General features: G+C 39.7%; 1 protein-coding gene and 1 long non-coding RNA gene across 3 annotated transcripts in view; one reads left to right on the top strand and one right to left on the bottom strand.

Annotated features, from left to right (window-relative positions):
* LOC138808007 (uncharacterized) overlaps positions 1–25,904 on the bottom strand; it is a 386,844-nt gene that overhangs the window by 133,535 nt on the left and 227,405 nt on the right. Inside the window, exon 4 of the long non-coding RNA XR_011366366.1 lies at positions 1,338–1,430. This is a non-coding gene — a long non-coding RNA (uncharacterized lncRNA). The remainder of the gene's footprint in view (positions 1–1,337; positions 1,431–25,904) is intronic.
* The window catches only part of Gabrg2 (gamma-aminobutyric acid type A receptor subunit gamma2), a 65,118-nt gene that overhangs the window by 36,537 nt on the left and 2,677 nt on the right, over positions 1–25,904 (top strand). The window contains exons 7-9 of one of the 2 annotated variants that reach the window (XM_069993957.1): positions 18,473–18,625; positions 22,173–22,378; positions 24,793–24,816. In XM_069993957.1, the coding sequence (XP_069850058.1) occupies positions 18,473–18,625; positions 22,173–22,378; positions 24,793–24,816 (383 nt within the window). The remainder of the gene's footprint in view (positions 1–18,472; positions 18,626–22,172; positions 22,379–24,792; positions 24,817–25,904) is intronic. The other variant, XM_069993956.1, reaches the window with a different exon arrangement.

Raw genomic sequence — 25,904 nt, forward strand, 5'->3', positions numbered from 1 at the left:
CTGCCCAGTCACCACAAGGCACCAGCAGTGTGGAATATACTTACTTCAGTCAGCATGAAACAACTGAGAGACCTTGTAGAAACCGAAAACGTCTACTTTTTAAACATCTGAGTCCTAGTCCCATAAGAAAAGAACTATGAACCAAGTTACCAGTTCTTTCCAGTTTGCCAAATGCCTAACAATTCCAGTTCCATTTTCCAGGCTGTGTCCTTGCAGTACTAGTGTCTTATTTTAGAAAACCATACGCATGATTGTCCTTATCAAAAAAATAATAAATGGGAGGGATTCAAGGTAATTACTCCCCAAACTGCAGTGCAAATGCATCTGTAGAAGTGAGGAAATTCTTGCACCTTTTAGAAGCAATTTCAGCCACAGAGCAATGCTCTCGGAAATGAATGTGAAATCCCTGACTCACCCAAGGGTTACCTGTACACAGATGTTCAGCAGGTTGCAAAGAAGTTCCAGAACCTTTCTGATCTAGGCCTCGACTTACCTATTCTAAATATGTCACAAGCAAAGAAAATTGATTTCAGGCTCACTAACTTTATCTTTACTATGTACTTTTCCGGAAGATAGAATCAGAATCACAATAAAACCCTGAATCTGTACATGTGCACATCTGCGCTACACTCCTTGTGTTTCCTTTTCAACCCACACTGGAGCAGATGAAAACTTCCTTGCCATTCTCGTGCACTTGGCTGATCAGCAGTCCTGCCTTGCCAATTAGCACTTTGTCCTTTTGTCATTTTCTGAAGTTCTACAGCGCTATTGTTCTGCATCAAGATCCTATTCTTCATTTTCCAGAATGAAATGAGACAGCTGGGTACAGGGCCAGTCACTGTAATTCCTGTTTAAGCTGCTGTGTTGGTCCTGAGTGGCCTTAGGCAATTTCTTTTCTATTCTGGCTCACACTTTCCTCCCCTCAAAAACCAAATCAGACTACATGAGTTTGGAAGGTCTATTGCACCCTTAAAATATTGTTCCCCATTTCCTAATCGTTAGCATCTCTGTTATAAAGCAAATGTCTGGTAGATACATGTTTTCTATGTTCCAAGAGCTTCCAATGGAAGTTTCCTTATGTTTATTTATTACAGAATGCTCAGCAAAGATGTTTCTCTATGTCACGTGTCAAGTTTCTAGGTGGCACTCAGGTTGGAGGCTAGGGAACTGCCTTAGAGACCGCTGAAGGCCAATAACATGAAATTTGGCATGGAGATCTCCCTTTTGAGTTTCATCATGGCCTGGCAAGTCACTGACATGGAAAAAGGCAATGCTAGTAATAATAATAATAATAATAATAATAATAATAATAATAATGAATGAGTAAAATTCCTTACCTGGTAGATGAGGAATAAAGTCTTTGCTGGTAATTGATGAGTTTCTCTTTCTGTTGGTCTTCAGAGCTCAAGGTCATGCAAGGATAGTTAGCCCTGGAAAAACAAAAAGACAACTCTCAAAAAAAAATACATAGCCCAGGAGTAAAATATCCCTCTCCCTGAGAATTACCCTTTTGCAAAGGGACTGCTTTGGGGTCAAGCCTGGCTTATTTCGTCAGTGGCCTATAGCCTTTTTCTTCAGATGAAATTGGTTTCAGAAGGGACAGGTAAGAATGCATGGCATTAACAAGAGAATGATGAGAGGAGGCTGGGCACTGTCATGTGTTCTAAAGACGGACAGTGTCCCCTGTGGAACTGCTGTGACAGCTTCATTAATTACAACAACAAAAAGCGGGTCCGTACATATCATACTGTAGTAAATTCAATTTTACAGACATTAGTGTGCTTAGTAACTTCTAAGAAACAATAAACCACAGTGATCTTGTCGGGAGGAGAAAATAATTGGACATAACTTAATAAAGAAAAGTCTTGAAATAATGAAAAGGTCAGCCAGCCTTGACTGTTGTTACGTTTACATGAGAAAAAAAAATCCTGAATGTTTCCAAGTGTCCCGTGTAAAAGCAGAATCTGGTTCAGTATAGTGCTTCAAGAAAAATGCTTTATGATTAAGTATAATAGTTTCACCAGCAAAATTAAATGGCTTCTTGTACTTAATCTTAATGATGAATTACATTTAAAATTTTCGCCTCTGTGAAACCCTTTTAAAATGAATTCTGTTCCTCTGTTTGTAGGTAAAATGCATAAAATGCCCTGCTTCTAATAGTTTTAAGCATACTCATATGACTAGCTTGTAGTAGGGCTGGGGACTACCAACCAAGTGTTCCAGCCCCTAAGCACCTGACCCCTGGGCTCTAGGTTACTCACATTATTCTATGACCACACAGCCAGGGGTGGGTGATGAGCTCTATCTGAGAGCAGGCAATAGCCTTCTGTAGGTAGTCATGATGTATTGTCATTGTTTTATGAAGGAAAAAAGATGATTAGCATGAGTTGGGATTCTTATGGTGCTTTGAGAGAATGAGAGAGAGACAGAAAGAAAGAGAGAGAGAGAGAAATGGGTATGTGTTTTCATCCCATCATACTCTGAGTAAGTTTTTAAGGATGTCAACTCAACTTTCCAGTAGAATTCTGATGAACTGTAACCCAGAATGTCTTTGACTTCAGACAGAAATAACAAGAAGGTTGTGCAGGAATGCCAAGGATGGCTAAACTGCTTTACCATGGCTGAAATCATTCTGTCTACCATTCAAGACAAAATTCTGATATGGCTAATGTGTTAGCAAAATAAAACTTTTAGCGAAAGTTATACAAAACCACCGGGCCAGAGGTGAAGAAAAACAGATCTTAGTCTTAGCTGAACTTACTAGTACTGTGCATATCAAGGGAATTCTCTTAGCTTCTCCGATCTCGCTTTGCCTAGCATAAAATGGAGGAATTGCAAGCACACTGCCAAAGCTTCTGAGAGTTAACTGGGCCGAGTTCCTTTCAACGTACAGGAAGTGCAGAAATGGTTAATTTTCCTTGATATGGAAACATTTCCATATGAAAATACCTGGAAAATCCCAGTATATTTAATAGCTGTATAAAAAGAAAAGTGATTTGCTTTGTAGCTTCTGGAAAGTTCCTAGAAGCTAATGGTGAGTGTGATGGTCCACTCCTACAGCTCTGCAGCCTTTCATTTAGACAGCTGGAAGACAAGGTGTGTGCTAGGGTGTGTGCAAATAGCAGTTTCAGAAGGAGGTTCTGGAAGAGAAATACCTGAGAACCTGGAAGAGGGCTTTCAGCTTCCATTTGTTGGAAGGTAGGAACACTGACTGCTTTATGAGGAATATTACAAATGGCCTGGACTTTCACACAGTGTTTATAATCATTAAATATTCATTAAACGATCATGGATTATTGAGAAACAATAAAACCCTAACGCAAGGGCCCCTAATCCCAGACTTGGATCCAGACAGGGTTTGCCTGTGGCCCATCCCCTCCCCTCCACAAGATGCCTTTACTCCTTCATGCTGAGGTTTCTCTTTGGGAAGCTGTGCCTGGAGTAGGAGATTCCTGTTTCAGACAGGTGAAGAGGCTTCGTAACACACTAAGAAAGCAGCATGTTATCACTGCTTAATGACTATCTGTGTGACTCACAGTCTGGGGTTCTTCAATCATGTTCTTCAAAGTATATACATATTTTGTGCCAGTAAGGATACTGAACTAATGAAGTCGTGAGCCATTTTTTGTGCTACCCCGGAAGGAGAGAAGCTATCGTGACTCAAGCGGCTGCTTCTCACTCCCGTGTTCCTGCGATCCTGTCAGCAGGACTTAGATACAAGCAATAACCACCACAGGCATTATTAAAGCCAGATAGGAGGAGGCAGTATTCTGATTTTCTCAGTAACTTTTGGGGAAACTAGCTGCTATAAACCCCGAGTCCATTTGGAAGGAAAGCATGAAGGAAGTGACTTGCAGAGAAAGACGAGAAGATGAAACTTGAAGGTCTTCACATGAATGGAAATGGCAATTAATTGCATTAATTGCTCATAAACCTAATTAGGAACCTGTAGCCTTAAACAGTTTTAAAACTCCTTGGAGTGTAAGAAAGAGCTGCACCAGGTCCAACACATCCTTTAAAGTTTCAGATGAGCAATGAAGGATGGACTGCAGTTTGAAATTAGACCGAATCTAGAGATTTTTTGCAAAATATTTAATGAGTGTCAAAGTGGGATGTAGGAAAATCATAAAGCTGTACTAGCGATAGTATATTCTGTTGGAGAGTAACATAATACTTAGTTCTTCTTGAAGATGGATAGCCTCTTTGAACATTTGTCAGGATAATTATGCATGTCTAGACTTCATAGTAACCCAGAGTTAAAATAACGAGTAGTATTTCTTGAACAAATACCATCTGCAGCACACTACACAAGGTAATTTGTATGAAGTATTTCAGTCCTTAAAAAAAAAAGTACTTATGATTACCGCCTTCTTTTCAGAGATAAGCAAACAGTAACTCCAGGAAAATTACGTAAGTAGTCCAAGCAATTCCTTCCTGCCAAAAAGGGAGTTTGCAACTCAGTTGCATATGCACAGATTTTAAGATAAGGAATTTTTTTACACTGTAGGATTTCTTATGATGATGACTCTGGTGAAAGTGTAGACAGAAGAGTAAGAGCGAAGGAGGAGGGGGAAATCTGCAGTTATAAAGTACTTTCTGCAGTGACCACTGTAAGCTCAGATTGGCACGGCCAGAGGTGCTTGCCAAACTGCTGCTAGAGTTTGCCAAAGGCAGTTCAACAGGAAATCTCACACCCCTGTTCCTGCACCATGTGTTCCCCCAGGAAAAGAAAACCTTTAAAGGTCAGTTGACAAATACCTGATGCGTCAGCTTTCTTAGCTCTTGGAGTCTTAATTTACTGTGAAATTTCACCCACTCTACGAAGTACAGTCAGGGACTCAGGAAGGATTCATTCATTCAGGAAGGATTCATTAGAAAGGATTCATTCATTCAGGAAGGATTCATTAGTGGGCGAACCCACTGGAAAAATGGCACTCTTCTTTGTTCATTGCTTTTAACTGCCACAGGATGGTTATTGCCCTGAAGAAAATTTTCTTCATTTATGAAGAAGTACACTCTTGAAAAAAATTTAAAAATCTCACTTTTTACCTGGGGTATTTTGGTTGCTTTGTATTGTTATTTTTAAATTTTTGCCCAGTACTGATACTTAAACTCAGGGCCTGGTGCTATTTTGCTCAAGGCTGGCACTCTATCACTTGAGCCATGCTTCTACTTCTAGCTTTTTGCTGGTTAATTGGACATAAGAGTCTCATGGCTGGCTTTGAACCACAGTTCAGCATCTCACACCCGAGTAGCTCCAAATGTGAGCCACTGACTCCTGGGTTTTAATTTAGCCGTTCTATAAATGGACAAAATGAGATTGGGGGGCGGGAGTGATGATTCAAGGTCACATGGCTAGTGAAGGCAAGAACTTCAAGCGCAGCGCTCGCTCATCCGCATGGCAGAGTCCCGGGAAATGCCACTCCGCCTGTCTGGAACTCATGGCCGCTCCATCCCTTTCATCCGTGAATTATTCAGGGCCTCCTATGTTCCAAGCATCATAGGGCTCATGAAGATAAATCGCCCTTGAACAGACCACAGTCCAGTGGAATAATAATGAGCCAGATCTGACTGAATTTTAAATTCTGTTACATGAATCTGTATGTGATAAGCTTATTAAGGACTCACCATTCACAAAGCTACATATATTATTCATTACACCAGAGCAACATCAATTGACACCCGCCACGGTAGTGTGTCATCCCCATTTTTACCTTTCTGAATGAAGAAGTCATTACCCTAAAAATATCCCAAGGTCTTAAAATACCTTAATATCTGTTTGAGGTGTAATTTGAAGGTATCAGAACAGTCATTATCCTGTTGAAGAACTATTGTGGGGCTTCACTGTCACTGCTCCACCCACCCCCTCTTCTCGACAGCCTTGGTGCTCGGCTCCTACCAGTCAGAGGCTGGCGGGAGAAGGGGTAAGAGAGCCCCGCTGGTAGCTGGAGATGGTTTGGGAGGACCTGGGGAGCACACCCCACGGGCAGTGGCAGCATTTCTATAGCCCAGCTAGGCCAGGGCTGAGTTAGCAGTTGTGTGGTTTCTGCTAGCCTCTCCTGTCCTTCCTTCCAATTCTTGGGCTGTGGAAAGCCAAACAAATCTGATCTGCCTGTAGCTAGCTGTAGGTAAGATAGTTTTCTGACGTTTCCAAACCCTTCCAGCCACTCAGTCCGTTCTCACGCTTGGAAGAATGTAATGGGTGTGGGCAAAGGAATACTGAAGCTCTGGTGGAGATCTTTAGCTTTGTAACAGTATGCTCAAGCATGAGATTGGAGTCTGCAGGTAGTAAAGTTATTAGGAAGCTGATGCTGCTTAGTACTATAGATTTTGTTTTTGTCTGTCTCTGAGCTCTTTTTTTTCAAGGCTAGTACTCTACCACTCTGGACCATAGCACACTTCCGGTTTTCTGGTGGCTAATTGGAACTACGAGTCTCAGGATAACTTTGCGGCCTGGGCTGGCTTTGAACGAGGGTCCTCAGATCTCAGCCTCTTGAGTAGCTAAGATTACATGCATCAGCCACCAGCTTCCAGCTGTATTGTAGATTTTGTTTGAACAATCCCTCAGTGTAGAGCTCCAGTCCTGAATACAGTTTGAGAACTGGCATACCTGAATTATCTCTGCACGCTGTATGAACTTGGGCAAGCTTTTCGCTTACACTTACCAGGCTTGCACATAAGAACTGAAATCTTGTTTAACAATCCAACAGGATCTTTAGAATGATCAAATGAGTTTAAAATATATGGAAATTGCTAAAATTACAAAGAACTAATAATTTTATGGCTGCATTTGTCTGGCTGCATGAGCAAAATAGTGCTCTCAGCAGCTCAGCAATGTTTTGGTTCAGAAAAGTTTTGTTTTAAATTACGTAAAGAAGGATAAAGAAGTTTGTGGGAATGGAGTTTAACATACATAAAATCTTTTTTCCTCTAGATGGACTTTAATATATTGATGACAATATCAAGTACATACACAGAAAAAGACATACACATATATACAAGTTGATGTAGATGATTATTTTGAAATCTGAAGAACATATTTACATGAAAAATCCATTTTAAATTCTTCACGGGTAAAAAAAAAAAGAAGGCTCCATTGGCCAAATATTAAGAAGATAACTGAACATTTAAATGCAATTTGTAGATTTTCTAACCCCAAAGGGTTAGTTAGACCTCTGGTGTCAAGTTGTTCCTCTAAGAACCAGGTCAAGAAGCACATGCCTGCAATCCAAGCTACTCTGGAGACTGAGGTAGGGGAAGAAAGCATGAGATTAAAACCAAGCTAAAGAGAGCCAAAGGCCTGGAGGTGGGGGTCTAGAGTTAAGACTGAGCTCAATCTACAGTCCTGCTGAAATCAATAAAAAGAAACAAGACAAAATGGTAACACACGAAGACCCCACAACTTGGTCCTTCGCTGTACTTACCATAATTAAATGTCGTTAACATTATTTTGTACTTGTAAAAAGTTGTTTAAAACAAATCTCTGGGTTAGTCACAGAACAACTCGATGCTGAAGAGACTCTGGAACATCCAACCTGGATGTTTAGGTGCTTAGGTTATTACAACTGAAGGCATGGGTGCGACAGTAATGAAATCGCATAGAACGCTTAAGCATTCAGTCGAGACTATAAAAAAGGAGATTGATGCAAACCTGCCCCGTGCACAAAGTCCAAGCTTCTTTTAACAAAGTAATAATACTCACTTTTATAAAAAACTATTAAAATGGAAAGTCTAATCCACTGGCATTTAAAATTATCCTGCCACCACCAGCTGTTACATAATACATTTAGGAAAGAGTACTTATTTATGCTTTTTCTCTTGTGCTCTTCTTGTGGTGGTTACATAAGGTGAGGATCAGGCAATTAAAAACAACAGCCCACCTCAGCTCCCGGTGTTCAGAAATCCTCTCTCTAAGCCCACTGCGAGCCTGCACTTCCTGCGAACATTCCCCGCGCAAATCACTGGGTGAGCCTTTTAGAGCGGGAGAGCAGCCAGAAGCCAGCAAGCCCACGACTTCCTGCAGGCCTGGCATTGTGTCAGGTACTGGGTATAGGATTTTAGTTTGTCCTCAGTATACTATCTCTCAAAGCCATCTTTTTCCTATGTTAAAGGTGAAGCAAGCAAAGCTCACAGACTGGAACTGCTTCACTCAAAGACAGGCACGCTGACCAGTCAGACTATAGTGATATATACTTCAGTGCCCTGCACAGTGTTGCTCCAAACTCTCTTCTCGTTCTTAAGAAAGAGAAGTGTTCTACCATGGTAATAAAAATACCACATAATCTCATTTCATTACTTCCCAGAATAGTTGACTGACGTTATGCACTCCTGGACTTCTTGGCAATGTTTGTTAGAATTCCCTCATTCCTTTCTTGATGATGATGGATGGTGCACTCATCCCGGACGAAGCTAGACCAGGCCTATGGCTGTTACATAGCGCTGTCCACCCCAACCCAACGGTATTAGGAATATGGTATTCAGACTCTATGATCATCTGCAGGTGTGGGGACTATTTTCACCATTTCAAATAAGATTTAAGTTGTATCTATATTGAAGGAAGTACTCCGTAATCCAGCACCAACTTATGTCGACCCAACAACTATGATGGGTCTGCAATATTTGAACTTGTTACATTGAATTTGAAAATGAAAGTTTTAGTTTGTTATTATGTAAGTATCATAGATGGATCTGAACTCACTGTCAGAGACGAGATCTAGAGTGACACAGGGCTTCTAACTGTGTTGTGAATATTCATACAGCTCCCTGCAGAACCATGACTATGTTTTATATGCTCTAGCTACTCTGAGGTGTTAATAACAATGGCATATGCACAGTGCATTCCAAATAGATCTTTAAAAAAATAGCTTGACAATATAGTTATCCCCAGGAGGAGAATAAAGGACTTCATTCTTTATTTAAATCCCTGCCATTGACCCAAATGACTGACATCGACACTCATATCAGTCATTAAAGTAGTTTATTGAGACAACTGATTCTCTAATAAGCTGTGTGTATGTGTGTGTGTGTGTGCGTATGTGTGTGTGTGAGGTGTGTTGCTGCTAATGTAGATATACATGTCTCTATACCAGAATACCGACCTTTGTGCAACAGGAGACAATCAGAGAAATGAGAAACATGCTATGTAAATTCAGCCTTTGTCACAATCATAGCCAGAAAAGGGAGAAACCTGCTTTGCGTGTGTATGTGTGTGTGCATGTGTGTATATGTGTGTGCATGGGTATGTGTGTGTGCGCTTTCCCGACTGGCCTCCCTGGACTGGGGAATCACAGAGTATGGCTGATGATGCCATGCCAAGTGCAGTGTCTCTTGTGATTAGCTCTTCCACACACACACTCTCTTCTTTGGCTGAGGTTCAGTGAGAGTGAGTGTATCGATTTCATCTCAGCTCATTTCATCTCAGGACCTCATTCAAGCCACACTCAGCAAGTGCCCTTCTCTAACTCCTGTCAAGCCTTCCCGGAGGACAGCTGACTAAGTGCGGTGAGACTGCTGGCATGTCTTCCGTTGTTGGGGTTTGTTTTACATAATCACATGCCACAGCGCCTCAAGGAAGGAAGCTAGACGCTGCCCTGTCCCTTCTGCTCACGCCTAGGAAACATGAGTGCCCGCGGCTGCTGCTGGCTGCCGCTATCAGCAGGTGATAGCCCGTATTCCCCTGTGCCGAGCCCCTTTCCTCTTCTCTCTCCCTCTTCAGCCATAGTGCCCCCAGGACCTGGCACAGAGGGACACGGTACTACTGCCTCTCATCCTCGAGAGGGAGGATGAAGAAGGCCTCCATCGTTGCTTAGGTGGTTGTAACTGCAACTAAACATCATGGATCAGTCCCGTGATTTTCATGTTTTTCTTGTTGTTTGTGGGGTTTTTCTTGTCTTTGTTTTTGTTTTTTTGTGCCAGTCTTGGGGCTTGAATTCTGAGGCTAGGTGCTGTCCTGGCTCCTTTTGCTCCAGGCTAGCCCTCTACCACATGACGTGATGCTGCTATTCAAAAAGAAATGTACTCAGTACCTGACTTATGCCGGGTGTGGTGGCTCACGCCTATCATCCTAGCTACTCAGAGGCTGAGATCTGAGAATCGTGGTTCAAAACCAGCCTGGGAAGGAAAGGCCGTGAGGCTCTTATCTCCAATAAACCACCAGAAAACCGGAAGTGGTGCTGTGGCTCAAGTGGTAGAGTAGTAGCCTTGAGCTGAAGAGCTGAGGGACAGCGCCCAGGCCCAGAAATCAAGCCCCATGACTGACAAAAAAAAAAAAAGCCTGTCTTACGTAACTGCAACCCCTCTGTATATCACCTGTACAAATAAAAAATTTAAAAACAGACACAGAGCTACATACTTTGAACAAGAGTGTACAACTGATAAAGACTGCATGACTTTGCCCTCCCTCCTTAATGAAAGCTATAGAGGGAAAGTAAGGAAACTTTGTGCTCAGAATTTAAATGCAAGACACCAGGCAGGCTAAAATACATTAATGCCAAAGTCAAATCCTCCTTGAAACTCTCTTGAGCAGCAGACTTAGGGGTGTTGTTGTCCCAACAGTGAGAGCACAGTAGTTCCTTAGTAAATAATGTACCACTTGAAACCAAGGATTATTACACTTTCCCTTTGCCTTTGCAAGTCATAAGAGCAATTATTCTATATCAGTGATTGGTGGACACTGAAGTTAATTAAAAAATGTAGGTATGAGAAAGAAAAGAAAGTATTAAATATTTGATACATGGGCTATAGTTGAGTCTCACAACTTCAAGTATATTTGTTTAAATGACTGTTGATAGGAAAAAGCAGGGAAGGGTGAATTTCGAGGCATGGCTTCAGGTACAGGTCTGCGAAGGTCCGCAGACCTCGTGTCTCTTGGGGCTCCTCTTTCTAACGTGTCACATGCAGGACATCGCCTTATCTCTTAAGTTTCCTTCCAGTTCTCACACTGCAGGATCACACGCACACTCAGATTCAGCGGTGGAAGCACTGAATCTCTATTTGCTAATGTCAGAACCAATTTCACGTCGGTGAGCTGAGCTTTAGGCCACTGTTCCTGGACACAGAACTCAATGTGAGAAAAAAAAAATTAAGTGCCAACTCTTAAGCAATAGACAGTGGGGCTTTGACAATCCCTGTGGGAATCCTGGGACCACAGAAGCCAGCAACAGGAACGCATGAGTACAGACCATGCTCCGTCTGATGCTTTTCTCTGCGCTCTGGTACCCAGAGATCCCTTTGGGTTTTCATTTCACATCAAATGTCTTAGTTCTTCATTTTTAAAAATTAAAATTTAGAACTCTTATTGGTAAAATTTGACATGCTTTTCAACTAAGCTGACTTAACTAACAAGTAATTACAAATATTATAATCATTTTTAACATTCAAGCAGATTTTCCACTACATCCATTATCCATTTATAGAAATAAAGAAATAGAGAACCAGAAAGGAGAAGGGATTTACAAAGCATCACACAGGATCAGAGGGAGGCAGGAATAAGACCCTAGTTCTAACTCTGAGTCGAGCACATTTCCCACTGAAACATGGTTTTCTTATTGAGAAAAGTTGGCTTTTTAGAAACAATTGTGGGAAGCAGTTTATAATTTCCAGAATTTTTAAATCCATTGTATCAGCTCTGATTATTCAGCAACTATCTTAAAAATGTCCTTGACCCAACATGGAGGTGCAGGGATAAATACAAAAATGGAGAGGAAAAAGTGAATTGAGATTTTCTCAGTAGTTGCTGTTTATTTGAATAAAATATAATTGTATTAAAAACATCCTTTATTACCAAAACCCACAAAATTCCCTTGGTGACAGGATTCCACAGGGGAGGGAGAGGAGTATTTTAAATTCGATACTTAGCAGTAAAGACCGAGTAAGGCCAAGTATTTAAGACTATAATTTTGCAAAGTTATCCCCAGGAATGATCCGACATCTTGAAAGAACATTTCTTTATTTGACCTTTTGCAACCATTGCTTGCAACTGCCTGAATTTGGACATTATTTTCCTCCCGCTAGCTGCTTTCAAAGCTGCTTCAGAAAGCTTGGTATTCTGCTAACATCACAATCTATAACCTCTATGCAGCCATTTATTTAAGAAAATGTCAGTGTCTGGGTTTGATTAATCAGGTCTGACACCAAATGCAAAGTTACACAAAAGGGTAAGAAAAAGGCAAGAAAAATAAAGACATACTACTAACATTCTTTCTTCTCCAGAAAATGACATTTCTCCCTAATGACTTGCCTCCAGAGTTTGGAAATATTTGTGTCATTAAGACAGAGATCATTCAGAAGTCATCATCATTAGTAATAGTGTTGTTTGGTAGAATTAATTTGGAATTAACTTAGATTCCTACTATTTATCCTCTAAGCCTGGTCTTGGTATTACCCAAGCCTAGGACAAGGTGAGTGAGCAAGTTCTACATACTTACTTAAAAGAAATAGCTCACTGTTACTTGTTGAGTACCCCAAACTGGAATAGACCCATGCCAGTAGATTAGTATCATAACATGACCCTTGATACAAGTTTTGCAAATTGAAGGAAGACACTAAAAGTTACTAGATATAGTACCCAAGTATTTCTGATTCACCTATTACATATGTACAATGAATAAAGTAGGAGGAGATAAGAGGAATTAGAGAGGAATCTTTTCTTTCAAATATTTCTGAAAGAGTGAACAGTCTTCTTTAGTTGTTCAGGGAAATAGTAGAGAGGTGAAGGAAGATAGCAATTGTGAAGAGCAGTGTCTGCCACAGCACGTCCTGGTAAACAGATGTATTGAGTTCTCTACAAATTTGGTCTGCAATAACAGATTTTGGGAAATGCCAAATGTAAAGCAGACACCTTCTCATCCTGCAGAAACAGAGCCTCTGCCCTCTGTGAATCTGCAGATACCCCAGGCTGTGTTACACAAGCCCATGTTCTTGACACAAGAAACCATTGCTTCTCATGTATTATACAACAAACACTCAATGAAGCTGAGTCATGTTCTAAGATTCTTCCTAACTAAACTCTTCTGTCTCCTTCATCACATTCTTCCATTTCTTTTGAAATATTTTAATTTCTGGTTGGCCTCACATATTGTCAGAAATATTTTGAAATGTCTGAAAGAGAAGCTGAAAAAGGAAAATCTATAACAGCTAAAATATTATAGTGAAGAGTATTTATGAAAGTTAAGTTTACATAGAATTTCAATTCTTTGAAAATGTCTATTCTCAAACACAGTAGACAGTATATATCTAACTATCACTACAATCCATAAGTCACAATTTCAATATTCCTGATCTTTATACTTCCTTTTAAAATTGATAGCATTTTTCCTTTATACAGCTAGTGGAAAGTTTGAGGTAAGTTGTAAATTTAGTCACGACTAAGTTGAAACCTAGTGAGATGTTTCCTCCAATATTACTGCTTCAGGAAGCTCCCAGAAATTTAACACATTTACATATTAACCACTAAAATAAGACTAACATTTATTTTTGGCGGCATTCAGTATTAAAGTTTTAGATATAGAGGAACTCAAAAACAGTGACAATTACAAGAAGAGATGACTTTTTCCACTTACTTGTTCCATGAAGTAGAGTCTATTCATTGTGCATCAGCACTGCATAAACCCCTTTATGTTCTTGGGATTATAATTCTATCGAAGTTACTACTGTCTCTAATTCAACAGAGCAGAGTCTTTCCTATACCGCCACTTACCACCACTTACCTAACTGCCTATACCCTTTCACAGATCTCCACAGGTCCTCGCTGATACTGCCCTCCACCTCAGTTCTTGACCACAGACTAACTTCTTTATCACACATTAATATAAGCAACTGAACTGTCACCCATGCGCCTGATTTGTTTCTCTCTTCTGAACTGCTAATAGCAGAACAAGAACACCTATTTAAAATTTTTTCCTGAAATGGTGCTTCACACAGAGTTAATTAGATCTGTTAATGCCACATAATAATCTAAACAAAGACTCACATTAAAGAATATTTTGTCACATTTGACTACCAAACCATGTTACTGTGCAATTGGTCTGGACATCAGAATGTGGATTAAACAAAAGACCCTAACTTTCCTGGCACACATCTCCCAGGTTTTTAGGGTGGGTGCCGGAAATTCATAAACAAGAATATGATGTTTTTCTGTTATTCCTAAAAGTTAAAGATAGTATGTTAATGAAGACTAAAAAATGCTTATCACTCAACAAAAACTTAATATCAATGTCACAGAAGTCATTTCGCAAAACAACTGTCCACCGCGAGCTACATAGCACCTTCTCTATATATTGTCATTTAGAGATCACAAAACACCTTCCTGACATCAGCAAATGAGTTTCTCATTATAGTCTTAAAAATGATGTGCATTTCATTTTTGCTAGAAAAATTTAAGGTATTTAGCAAAGTTCTAGTATTTTGTTATCCTGTTGCTTATTACCATTATTGCTATCCTAAAACCTGGGTCTAGGTTTGCCACCAGGAGCTGCTCTGCATTACATGAAACTTGTTTTAATATCTCATCAGGTGTTTGATTATGCTGGGAAATTGCATTCCCTTTTAATTCAGATTTCTGAACCAGAGAGCTATTTTATTTAAACACATGCAGAGGTGAATTCACTGACTGAATTTTTGGTTGAGCTTCGATAGCTGATGGTAGACCCAAAGTCATCAATTATAGCATCTATGGTTTTGTGGGGGGTTTTGTTTGTTTTGCTATGTTTTGTTGGTCGTGGGTTTGAACTCTGGGCCTGGGCGCTGTCCCTGAACTCTTCAGTTCAAGGCGAGCGCTCTGCCACTTGAGTCACAGTGCCACTTCTGGTTTTCTAGTGTTAAATTAGAGATAAGAGTCTCATGGACTTTCCTGCCTGGGCTGGCTTTGAACCATGATCCTCAAATCTCAGCTTCCTGAGTAGCTAGGATGACAGGCATGAGCCACCGGTGCCCAGCTGGTGGGTTTTTGTTTTTGTGGGGTTTTTTTTTTGAGAGTAAGAAAAAAAGTTATGGCAGTTAATAGAGAATTGTCAACTAGAGTCATACAGAAAACTGGTGTTAGCAAATTCCTCACTGGGTGAACCTACAAGAAGCCACCACAATTTGGAATACCTTGAGCACTGTGCTTGCTTTCATCCAACACTGTTCTCCAAGAGAAACACTGCTATTGTTATTCTAGTCAGGCAATCTGGTATTCCAACTTCCTGAGGTAATGTGTGCATTGCATAAGGTTTAAAGGCAGAAGCAGAGAGTTTTTGTTAGACGTTAGGGGCTCCCACACTGAACAGGTGCTCTGCTTCTCGCTCTTTCCCCCTCTTCATCTGCACGGTGCAAAATGCACAGGCTGTTTTCTGAGGAAGCAGGGATCTTGGAAGTACCTCTAGGGAATGTGGGTAAAATACCTTTGTTTCATAGGCCTTTCCATCTGAAGTCTTTTCCCCTGAAGGCTGGTACTCTACCCCTTTCACTGTTCATTTTTAAGGGGATGGAACTGGGCTGGGAAGATGCTCAGTCAATTCCTTAGTACCATATAAAGAGAAAAAAGGCAGAAGTGGCATTGTGGTTCAAGTGGTAGAATGCTAGCCTTGAGCAAAAACAGCTCAGGAACAGTGCCCAGGCCCTGAGTTCAAGCCCCAGGACTGGCAAAAAATAAAAATAAAAGGAAGAAAGAAAGAAAGAAAAAAGGTGTTAAGGCGTTATTACTTGGTATGGACAAAGACGATGACATTTTTCCTGACCTCATGATGGGTCAAAATGGTGTTTAATTGTCTTACATGACCCTACTTTGTAATAACTGACATCACTGTCTCTATAGCCCCACACTCCTGTCTTCGTAGGATTGGAATGGAGGCTCCTAAAGGATAGATTCAACTTGGAAAAACTACATTGGTTGCAATTTTTATTTTTCACTGTATCTTCTTCAATTGCCTTTTTGTTCTTCTTCTTCGACATTTGAAACTGAACAGCAAACAACATGCAGCAGTGATTTTTGAGGAGTGAAAGCACTCCCCTGGACGGGAGGAGGAGGCCGGAGGACGGCTGCCCAGCCCAGGCCTGGCCTCTCTGTACTGCACATCAGGTCGTGCAGAGAAGCCCAATCGCCCATGCGCCCATGCGCCTCGCTCAGCCAAGTGCAGGGCCACGTGGCTGATTCCCCTTCCTTCTTTTCTTCTTGGCCAAAAGCTAATATTGCTAACAACACACTTTAGTGACCTTATATCCACAACTCAGGGGATTCAGTTCAGCAAGAAAAATCTAGAGAAACTACCTCCAAATGCATTAATTTTTCAAGTAAAAGTTTTAATATTTTAAAAGATCATTGTGATCTCTTTCTTGGCCTTGAAGATTTTTTGGTGCATAGTTTATCTAGGCTTGTCTTGTTGACATTCTGAACTATAAACCATGTATTCATTTAACAAGTAATTTTTGAGTACATTCTATGTAATACCCAATTGCTGAATGCTATGAATAAAACAAAAAATAAAACCTCATGCCCGTGGCTCATGTCTGTAATCCTAGCTACTCAGGAGACTGAGATATGAAAATCAGAGTTTGAAGCCAGACCCAGAAACAAATCAAAGAGACTCATCTTCACAAAATGCCAGAAGTGGAGGTGTAGCTCAAGTGACAGAGGATCAGCTTTCAGCAAAAATGCTTAGGAAGACCTCGAGGACCTGAGTTCAAGCCTGAGGACACACACACACACACACACACACACACACACACACACACACACACACACACACACACACACACACACACACACACACACACACACACACACACACACACACACACACACACACACACACACAGCAAATGAAATGGGTGCAGCTATATCTCTCCCATAAACCACAGATTAATTATAATCCAGGTTACAATCCAAATACATACCAATTATATACTCTCTGTTACTACTTTACTACTATCTTACTTTAAGATCTTATTCTGCCTTTTACAAAACTAGTTAGAATACTCTTTAAAAATTTGTATTTTTGGACTTGTGAGAGAGGCACTGTACCACTTGAGCCACATTTCCAGTTCTTTTATCTTATTTTTCAGATAGATTTTCACAGTTTTACACAGTAAACCTATAGCTTTTTTCTTTATGTTTTGTTGTAGTTCCTTTGGTGTACCTCTACATGCCAAGTATAAGCAGTACAAAACTAATTGATGAAGTGCTATGACTTTAAAACGCGTATGTTAGGATAAATCAAGAAGAATGAATCTGAAGTGGCTGAAATAACCACCGTGGACGTGGTTGGCACTTAAGCCTTTTGGGCTTGGAGAATCACTGATGCAGTACTTTATGGGGATTTCACTTTATAGGCTTCTCAGTCCAAGAGTTTTGAAGCATACAAAAAGTGACTTGGCCTGGGCGATAAGACAGACATTCAGCTGTCAGTGAAGCTGCTTTGCTTTTAAACGGCTTGTTCCCAAGTTTGAATCTGTAATCCACAGGCAGAAAAGCTTTAGATTTGCAGGCAGAGATGCAAGATGCTCCGAAGCTATTACCTTATAATAGAAACTGATAATAAGCAGACTATGGAAGTCCAGACCCGGCCTAAAGGGAAATGGAGAATTGAATTGAGATGATTATCTCCTTACTGTTGGCCCAAATTAAGGTTCACCTTTAAAGACTCAGATCAGTCATTCAAAAGTACAGACTGTCACTCACTTATATGATAAGAGGGAAGTTCTCAAAACTGGGAGGCTTTATTTAAAAATTTATAGTTTGTATATTTCAATTTAAATACTTTTAGGATGTAGAGAAAATCCAAGTATTTAGAAAGAAATGAGGAAAACAACTTCTGAATATTTTTATTTCCAAAGAAATCCTTTTTTCTTTTTTTCCTATGTGAATAAACGACAGCATTTGTCTCTGGTATTCTGATCAAGAAAATGAGCAAGTAAAGAATGGGCATTAAAAGAGGTTATCTTCAATAAAAATGTTTTTACTTCTCTCTCATAACTTGGGTCTACTACGTTTGAAGTGAGGGTGACTGAGGAGATCAATCTAATTTCTGAAATGCCACGATTGAGCCCCATATTTGCCCTTCCCATAATGGGTTTTTTTTTAAAAAATAAAAACCTTCAGAAGTACTTGTCCTCCTATTTTAAAATTCAAACATTTTCTTTCTGAAACGAGAGCCATTGCAGGGGAGATAGGCACAGAATAGAAACACTGCACTTCCTCTTGACTGTCAAACAGCAAATGCACCTGCTGTGTGTTAAGTATGAAGATTGAACAAGGCCGAGATTTGTCTGACAAATGAAAATAGGATCAACATGATCAAAGAGGAATGGTTGGGGGGAGGTTGGTTTTGCTTTTCTTTCTGTTTTGAATGAACGTAGAAAGTAGAAAGTATTGATCGTAGTCTCATGTAACTCTAGTTAAAGGTGGCTATTCATGGGAGTTAAAAACATGTTTGTTTTCAACCGCTCTCCAGTTTCTGATGAGGGCTGGCACGGTGCCATCTCTGTTCTCTTCCAGGAGACTACGTGGTCATGTGTGTCTACTTTGACCTCAGCAGAAGAATGGGCTACTTCACCATCCAGACCTATATCCCCTGTACCCTCATCGTTGTCCTGTCCTGGGTGTCTTTCTGGATCAATAAGGATGCAGTGCCAGCCAGAACATCTTTAGGTAAGACATATTTCTTTGTGCTATGCCGATACCATCAACCTTGCTTTCCCATTCTAAGTTGATTTGCTCCAAGTTCAGCAACAGTGATTTATATGGGAAGTCTTTGCTTTAAGGAAAATAAGGACTTAAATAATTATAGTAACATTTACTAGTTCTGCTGTTCTGCTTTCCTGAATTACTTCAATAACTTTTATCATATGTTTATAACCAAATTAACTAAAAAGAAACCATTTATTTTCAATGGAATTGTGTGCAAACATACTGATTCTATTTATCCTTTTCTAATTCTATGCTTCCCCATGTCTCATAAGTAGTTAAAAATCAGCCAGGGTGAAGTATTAACACCATGGGAAGGCAAACACTAGAGATCAGGGCTTCTGTTTCCTGGAGTTGATTAGTGCACATTTCCCAGGACACCATTTGCTGTTGGTTAATTTCAACATGTGTAATTCTTTTGATAATATTCGAAGTAATTGATGCTATACAGAAGAGCTATCCAAAAGATTATTTTTGGTAGAGTACATTTGCCTGTGAAATGTTGGGAACAAAATGGCCTTTAGGATTATTTCCAGTTGACTCAATCTATCCCATATGATAGCATTTGTCTTACGTTTTTACCCTATGTTGCTGTATCAATGGAAGAACATACACACTTGAGACATTAGACTCTAAAGTCATGAATGAAATGTTTATTCTACATAAGAGCTTTTGAAGATTTAAGTAAAAATGTAGAAAAGATTAATTATAAAACCCAGTCCCCTTTCATCAGCTATGGGGAACCCGAAAATGTGTTCCTTACTGACTCTTGGCTAATAGTTTAGAACCTGGGTTTTCAACTCTGGATTTCCAGCCACACATCCAATATGACCTTGGGATGTCCTTTAATCTCTAAATCTCAGCTTTCTCACACATAAAACTTATCATATTTCCTATAATTAACATTCAAAGTTCCACTAGGGTTTAAGTAAGGGATCCTATGCAAACTACATTGAGCATAGACACTGGAATGATTTCCTGACAAAATGATCTGTGCTAGGTTATTAAACAGAGGGCAGAAGTGATTACTGCAAAAAGTAATTTGCGTATCTGTCCTCTTCCAAACTTAATTTAGTTTCCCATCTGTTTCAAAATGAAGTCATTTTGATTTTTCCTGCTTTATGCAGTACTGTGTGTTACAGTCCTATTCAACAATTTGAATATCTAGTCTAATGGTACAAGCTGAAATTAACTCAGCATGTCGTGAGCCTAATATTTTAGGACTAGAACTTGCCACTGTTAGTCCAACGTCCCATCTCTCCAATCGGAGTAATGCAAATCTCTTTTTCATCTCCGTTGTAGTGCCTGGAACATAAGCCACTACCTGGATGGTGATTCAAATGCTGTATGTAGTTATGAATGGCTAGAATAAATGCAGTGAAATATTCCAGTCTACCCTGTTCCATAAGAATATGTGAAGGAAAATATTTAAATTGTTTTTCTTGTTGAAGTCTGGGCTTTTGCTCACATGTCCCATTTAAGTCTGCTTAGGTAGCTCACTTAGTGAGTGGTATTTAATGTTTAATACTTACTAAATAAATGTTACTTGGAAAGTGACTATGTTGGACAAAGAACAAAAGTGAGCGAGTAAAGGAATGAGGAAGAGGCTTCTGAGCAATGAACAGGTGGCTGACCCTATCTACTCATCATTTACCTGTCAGGCCAGCTCCCCATGGCTTGTCGGATTTTTCTATACTTAGCAGAAAAGACACACAGAAGTGCTAATAACACAAATGATTATCTCATGTTTTCAAACTGAGCTGAGGAAATGGAGGTGCTGCAAGTTTAAACAACTTACATAAGGTCACTCAGCTGTCAGGAACTTGGCCTTCACCTGCCTGGTGTGCACAGACAGTGTGACTCAGCGCAGGTGTGAGGACTCCTTGAGGCCGGTGGTAGGAAAGGTGAAAACCCACACACCCGGCAGCAGTGACTATTTTAACTTTGTTGTCTCACTTCTCCACATCAGTACTCCCTAAATGTAACTGCACATTTGTGTCATGAGGAGCAATTTGGAAAGAACGGGTGATGAGCTGGGCACTAGTGGCTCACATCTGTAATCTTAGCTACTTAGGAGGCTGAAATCAAGGGAGGGCTATTCAAAGCTAGCCTAGAAAGGACAGTCTGTGAGACTCTTATCTCCAAATAGCTACCACCAGAAAAACAAAAAATGCCAGAAGTGGAGTTGTGGATCAAGTGGTAGAGTGCTAGCCTTGAGCAAAAAAAGCTTCAGGACAGCATTCAGGCCCTTAGTTCAAGCCCCAAGATTAACACAAGTAAGTAAATGAATAGATAGATAGATAGATAGATGGATAGATAGATAGATAGATAGATAGATAGATAGATAGATAGATAGATAGATAAATAGATAGAATATAAATAAAATAAAAGATGACATACTAAGAAGTATTTATGTCATTTATCAAGAGAAATCACTTTGTTTGACAATTGTACAATTAGGGAAGAAGAGTTTTTTAAACTCACACTTAATTCCTGCATCCAAATTCTCCCTCTGTTGATTTACTAACAATGGGCCAATGACAGAGCCTAACGCAAAAAATAATTTCAGCAAATATTATGTCTTATTTTACTTTGGAGATAATTATTTTCATCCTATAAAAAATCATCTACCAAATCATGGGAATGTATGCAATGTATGCATAACTTCTACTTCACCAATGCAACATTGATTTCCCTGCCTGTCGTCAGATGCCGTACACTCTAAACAGCCATAAAGAAACAAGATTTCCTTTCCTCCAAACCTTCTTTTAATTTTGTAATAGTCACAACGTTGGTTGCTTCTTATATTTGAAGCTTCACATCTTAACCACCAGCCCCCCACAGGGGGCTTCCTTCCACCCAAGGAGTTTCCCATCATGCCTGTCACCTCCCACAGCACACACCGTACATGAAGTTGTAAGATCCATCCAGTAAATCCAGTTGACGAGAGACAGAGAATCCATCACTTACAAGGCCAAATTACAAATCCTACTTGGAGAGCTGGAGGACCGCTGGTGGATTCTCATCTCAAAGACCAGCAGCCCCATGAATACACTTAACACGGTCAGAAAACTCAGCCATGAGAGCCAGAAAGGAAAGAAAAGTAGAAAAACCATACCAACAAACCAGATCAGCTGCAATGGGGAGCTGAAGTGGGACACTACGGTGACCAGAGAAGAGCCAGGAGACAGGACACAAATGCAGAGACATGTGGCACTGAGTAATGGCGCCTGAGCTAGCTTGGGCCTAAATAGTTCTCTGGTTCCTAGGGGTCTCTTACTAAAATATAAAGCACCTAGTGCCAGGACCAGCCTCTATGTTCCAGCATATACTCAGTGCTCACCACAATAATATATACAGCAGACAAGCAATAGTATCTGCGAGATAGAGAAATTAATTAGTTGTGACTCCTCCCCCCATTGCTGAGGATGGGGATCAGAAATTAAGAGTGACTCATTGTTCACTTGGCCACATGCTGTCACGTGATCTGTTCTGTCTTGCCTGTCTCCAGGTATTACCACAGTCCTGACGATGACCACTCTCAGCACCATCGCCCGGAAATCTCTCCCCAAGGTCTCCTACGTCACAGCCATGGACCTCTTTGTATCTGTTTGCTTTATCTTTGTCTTCTCTGCTTTGGTGGAGTATGGGACCCTGCATTATTTTGTGAGCAATCGGAAACCAAGCAAGGACAAGGACAAAAAGAAGAAAAATCCTGTATGTATCATTTCCCACTGGGAACACTGAAGTTTGTTTGTTTTTTAATGTATAAAGACCACAAGGTTTTTGCTTAGTTTGGTTTTGGTATCCTAGCTGAAGGTGAAGGCTCAGAATTTGGGCTTCAAGATAAAAACAGTTTGGTCTGAGTTTGAGCCAGACCATAAAGATCCACTAAATGGTCATTAGTTCCTTGAGAGATTCCTGGGTTCTAAGTCAGAATCTTTATGCAAATACAACATCTTGCATCTTTATGTTATAGGTTAAAACTGATGTCGAGGAATATATCCATGTGCTATCCGCTGTTGTTCTAAGTCTCACTGATATTCATCTTTCTGCCCCAGTTGCTATATCAAGTTTTAAATTTTTTAGTGTTATAAATGAAAACTTTCATTTAAGTCATTCCACTACTCAGCTGCAGATGCTTAAAGTTCTGAGGATTATCACACTTTTCCAAATGATTTGGTGTGTTGTTGGGTGGGCATACACATACAATATATCATCACCTGATGACTTCTGTTGGATCCATATATAATATTATCTTTGTGTGTGTGTGTGTGTGTGTGTGTGTGTGTGTGTGTGTGTGTGTGTGTGTGTGTGTGTGTGTGTGTGTGTGTGTACATGCATGCATGCTAGTAGCAGGGTTTAAACTAAGGGCTTCATGATCTTGCTCAAAATTCTCACCTATAGTTGGTACTCTACCACTTTCTACACCTCCAATCTTGCCTTTTGGCTGGTTAATTGGAGAGTGTCTTGAACTTTTCTGCTTAGGCTGGCTTTGAACTGTGATCCTCACATCTTAGCCTCCTGTGTAGCTAAGATTATACATGCAAGTCACTAATACCTGGCTCTTTTTCCTTTGAAAACAAATACTTTACTATGTTCAGGTAAGTTACTAGTCTCCCCATTTCTTTCTCGTATAGAAAATTAATGTGTTATGGCAATGCTGGGAGAAATGAATCTGGTGAGGGAGGTAAACTCAAAAGAGTCCTTGTCCTTTGTAGTTGATGATATGGTTTGGTAACAGTGATGGTTGATGGCTGGTGGTTGATTATCATAAATAAATTCACGATTTATACTGTTACTAACAAGAATCTCTTTCAGCATCTGTGTGATTTGGACACAGGTAGGATGACTTTTGATTGCTCTGAGGTTTAATCAGAGAAGATCAGGCACAAAGATAAGTGCCTACAGTGATTGGCTTTTATTGTGGCTTTAAGGAAAACAGGTAACTACCCACAAGTCCACAGAGCAGACTCTGGCTTTTAGAGCCGCAAATGAGAGTTAAGGTCCATGCCGGCAAGGGTAACAGCCTCGCCTCCCTGATTTCCAGCCTTTCCTGGCTTTGTGGTCTAAGAGTCACAAGGGCTATGACAGTGGCTACCTATGTGGCCCAGGGAAATCTAGCTGGTTCTAAGTTATATCCTGACACATCTCCCAGAAACTCCAGAAAAAGTCTGCAAATAGCACATTTACTGAAGCAAGTAAAGGATCCTGTTGATTAACAAAAGGAAATGCTTCTTGTTTATTTCCTCCAATATTTATGATGCCTTGTGCAATCTTTGCTCTCTCTGTTTTGCCTTTCTCTGCCTTTCCATTGTTTTATTTTCCTTGTGCTGGGTGTTTTTGTTTGCTCCCTCTCTCTTTCCATTTCATTCTCTCCTGAGAAGATGACCCCTGCTATTGTACCTGCCAGCTATAACAAGGGTATGAGGTTAGGCTGTTAGACCACTTTTGAAAAATCCTTTAGAAAAGAGTCCTTTGGTTATCAGCTATATCACGGCAGGGCAGAGAGGAACACAGTTGAATTCCTCAATCTAGAGTCATAGAAATAACAGAGGGGGAAAAATGAGAAGCGAACGGAGAAAAGGAATCAAAGAAAATGAGAAAATAAAATTTCCAGAGCATTTCATGCGTTTTCCCTTCAATCTGCTAATTTATCAAAACTGTTACAGTGTGGAAGGAGACGCTGATACTTCCTTTTCCTTGTCCTTTTCCTGTCTACCTGCCCTTGTCTCACATGCCAAGTCTCAGCAGTGATGGTCTCCCTGATGACTGTTAGAAAATAAATTGACACTATTTCTATACAGGGAAAACAGACAACAGGAAGACTCACAATTGGACAACACTGGCTTTTGCAGTGAGATAAATGTGGACTCTTTTTACTGAAGATTTAATTAAAAATCACCAGATTCTGTTGTAGCAATTGAGCATATACTTTATCCCAGTTCAGAACTCTCCTTCTGTGTTTATAATTTCAGTTCATTTTACTTGCTGTGTTTTCAAAATGTATTTTTAATTTATCTTATTTTGTTTCTCTTTCTTATTTTTTCCTACCCTTTCCTTCTTTTTTTTTTTTTTTTATTAAAAAAACCCCAAACCTGCGATTCTCTTTTCTGTCTACAAACCCAAAGCTTCTCCGGATGTTTTCCTTCAAGGTATAATGTTCTTGGAATGAAAATCCACTGCATGCAATTGCTAAATTTAACTATTAACGCTTCACACTGTGTTTTTATTTAATTCATTTTTTTGAGTAGAGATTTAAGCATTCTACTAGAGATAACATACTCAAGGTTGGGGAAAGTTCTGTAGTTTCCAGAGTTGATGAAGTAACTATTCAGCATTTCACCACAGGCTTTAATCTTACTCAAAAGCTCACAATTGTAAGGCCTGTGAAATGTCACAGGTAATCAAGGCTCTTTTAAACATCAAAGCCAAAAATGACCTTCTCTCTTCAGAATGGGAGAAAATGGGATCCAATTTCACTTGTTTATACCTAAATTCTTTTAAAACAAAATTTAACTCTATAAACCCTAAAACCCAGATTTTAAATTTTCTCCATAAAATTTATCTCTTTTGTCTAAACGAAAATGTGAATCTCATAAGAACAATACTGTCTTTTAAAGACTTTAAATTAAAACACCTGTACTTTTCTTCTGATGTGTTCGCCAGGTTTGATGATTCTATAAAATGTTAACATGAGATTTCTACTCAATTCTCATAGATTCAGATTTGTGTTTATGCTTGCTGAGTCACTTAAGTAACTCAGCAAAATCAACATTACATACACTCAAATTTTATTAGTAGTTGGGTAGCAAGATTAGATTTGCATGTAGTTAACTGGTATGAACTTACTAACTGGTATTAACTAATTAATAGTTTCTCCTCAAATGCTAAAACAATTAACATGTAGATTAATTCACACATATATGAATACTGCTGACTTCTTAATTTCAAATTGGTGAGTGCTACTAAATACTCTCTGAAAACATAAGGTATACTACCTTAGTGGTATAAAATCAGAAATCTAAATTATGAATTTTAGCATTTTTCTATCAACTCATGTAATGTATTTGCTCAGTGTAATAGGGTTTCCTATCTGCCTATAACTAAGCATGACAGAATTTGATTTCGAAATCAATGCATTTTTATTTCTCTGTATCACTCACAAGCAGTCTCATCAAATGGCTTCATGTAACCAATTTCACATCTAGTAATTAATAGAATACGATTCCATGTAGTTTGA

The sequence above is a fragment of the Dipodomys merriami genome, unplaced genomic scaffold (genome assembly GCF_024711535.1).
Source record: "Dipodomys merriami isolate MVZ:Mamm:240054 unplaced genomic scaffold, mDipMer1.0.p SCAF_44, whole genome shotgun sequence".
NCBI classification, from domain to species: Eukaryota; Metazoa; Chordata; class Mammalia; order Rodentia; family Heteromyidae; genus Dipodomys; species Dipodomys merriami.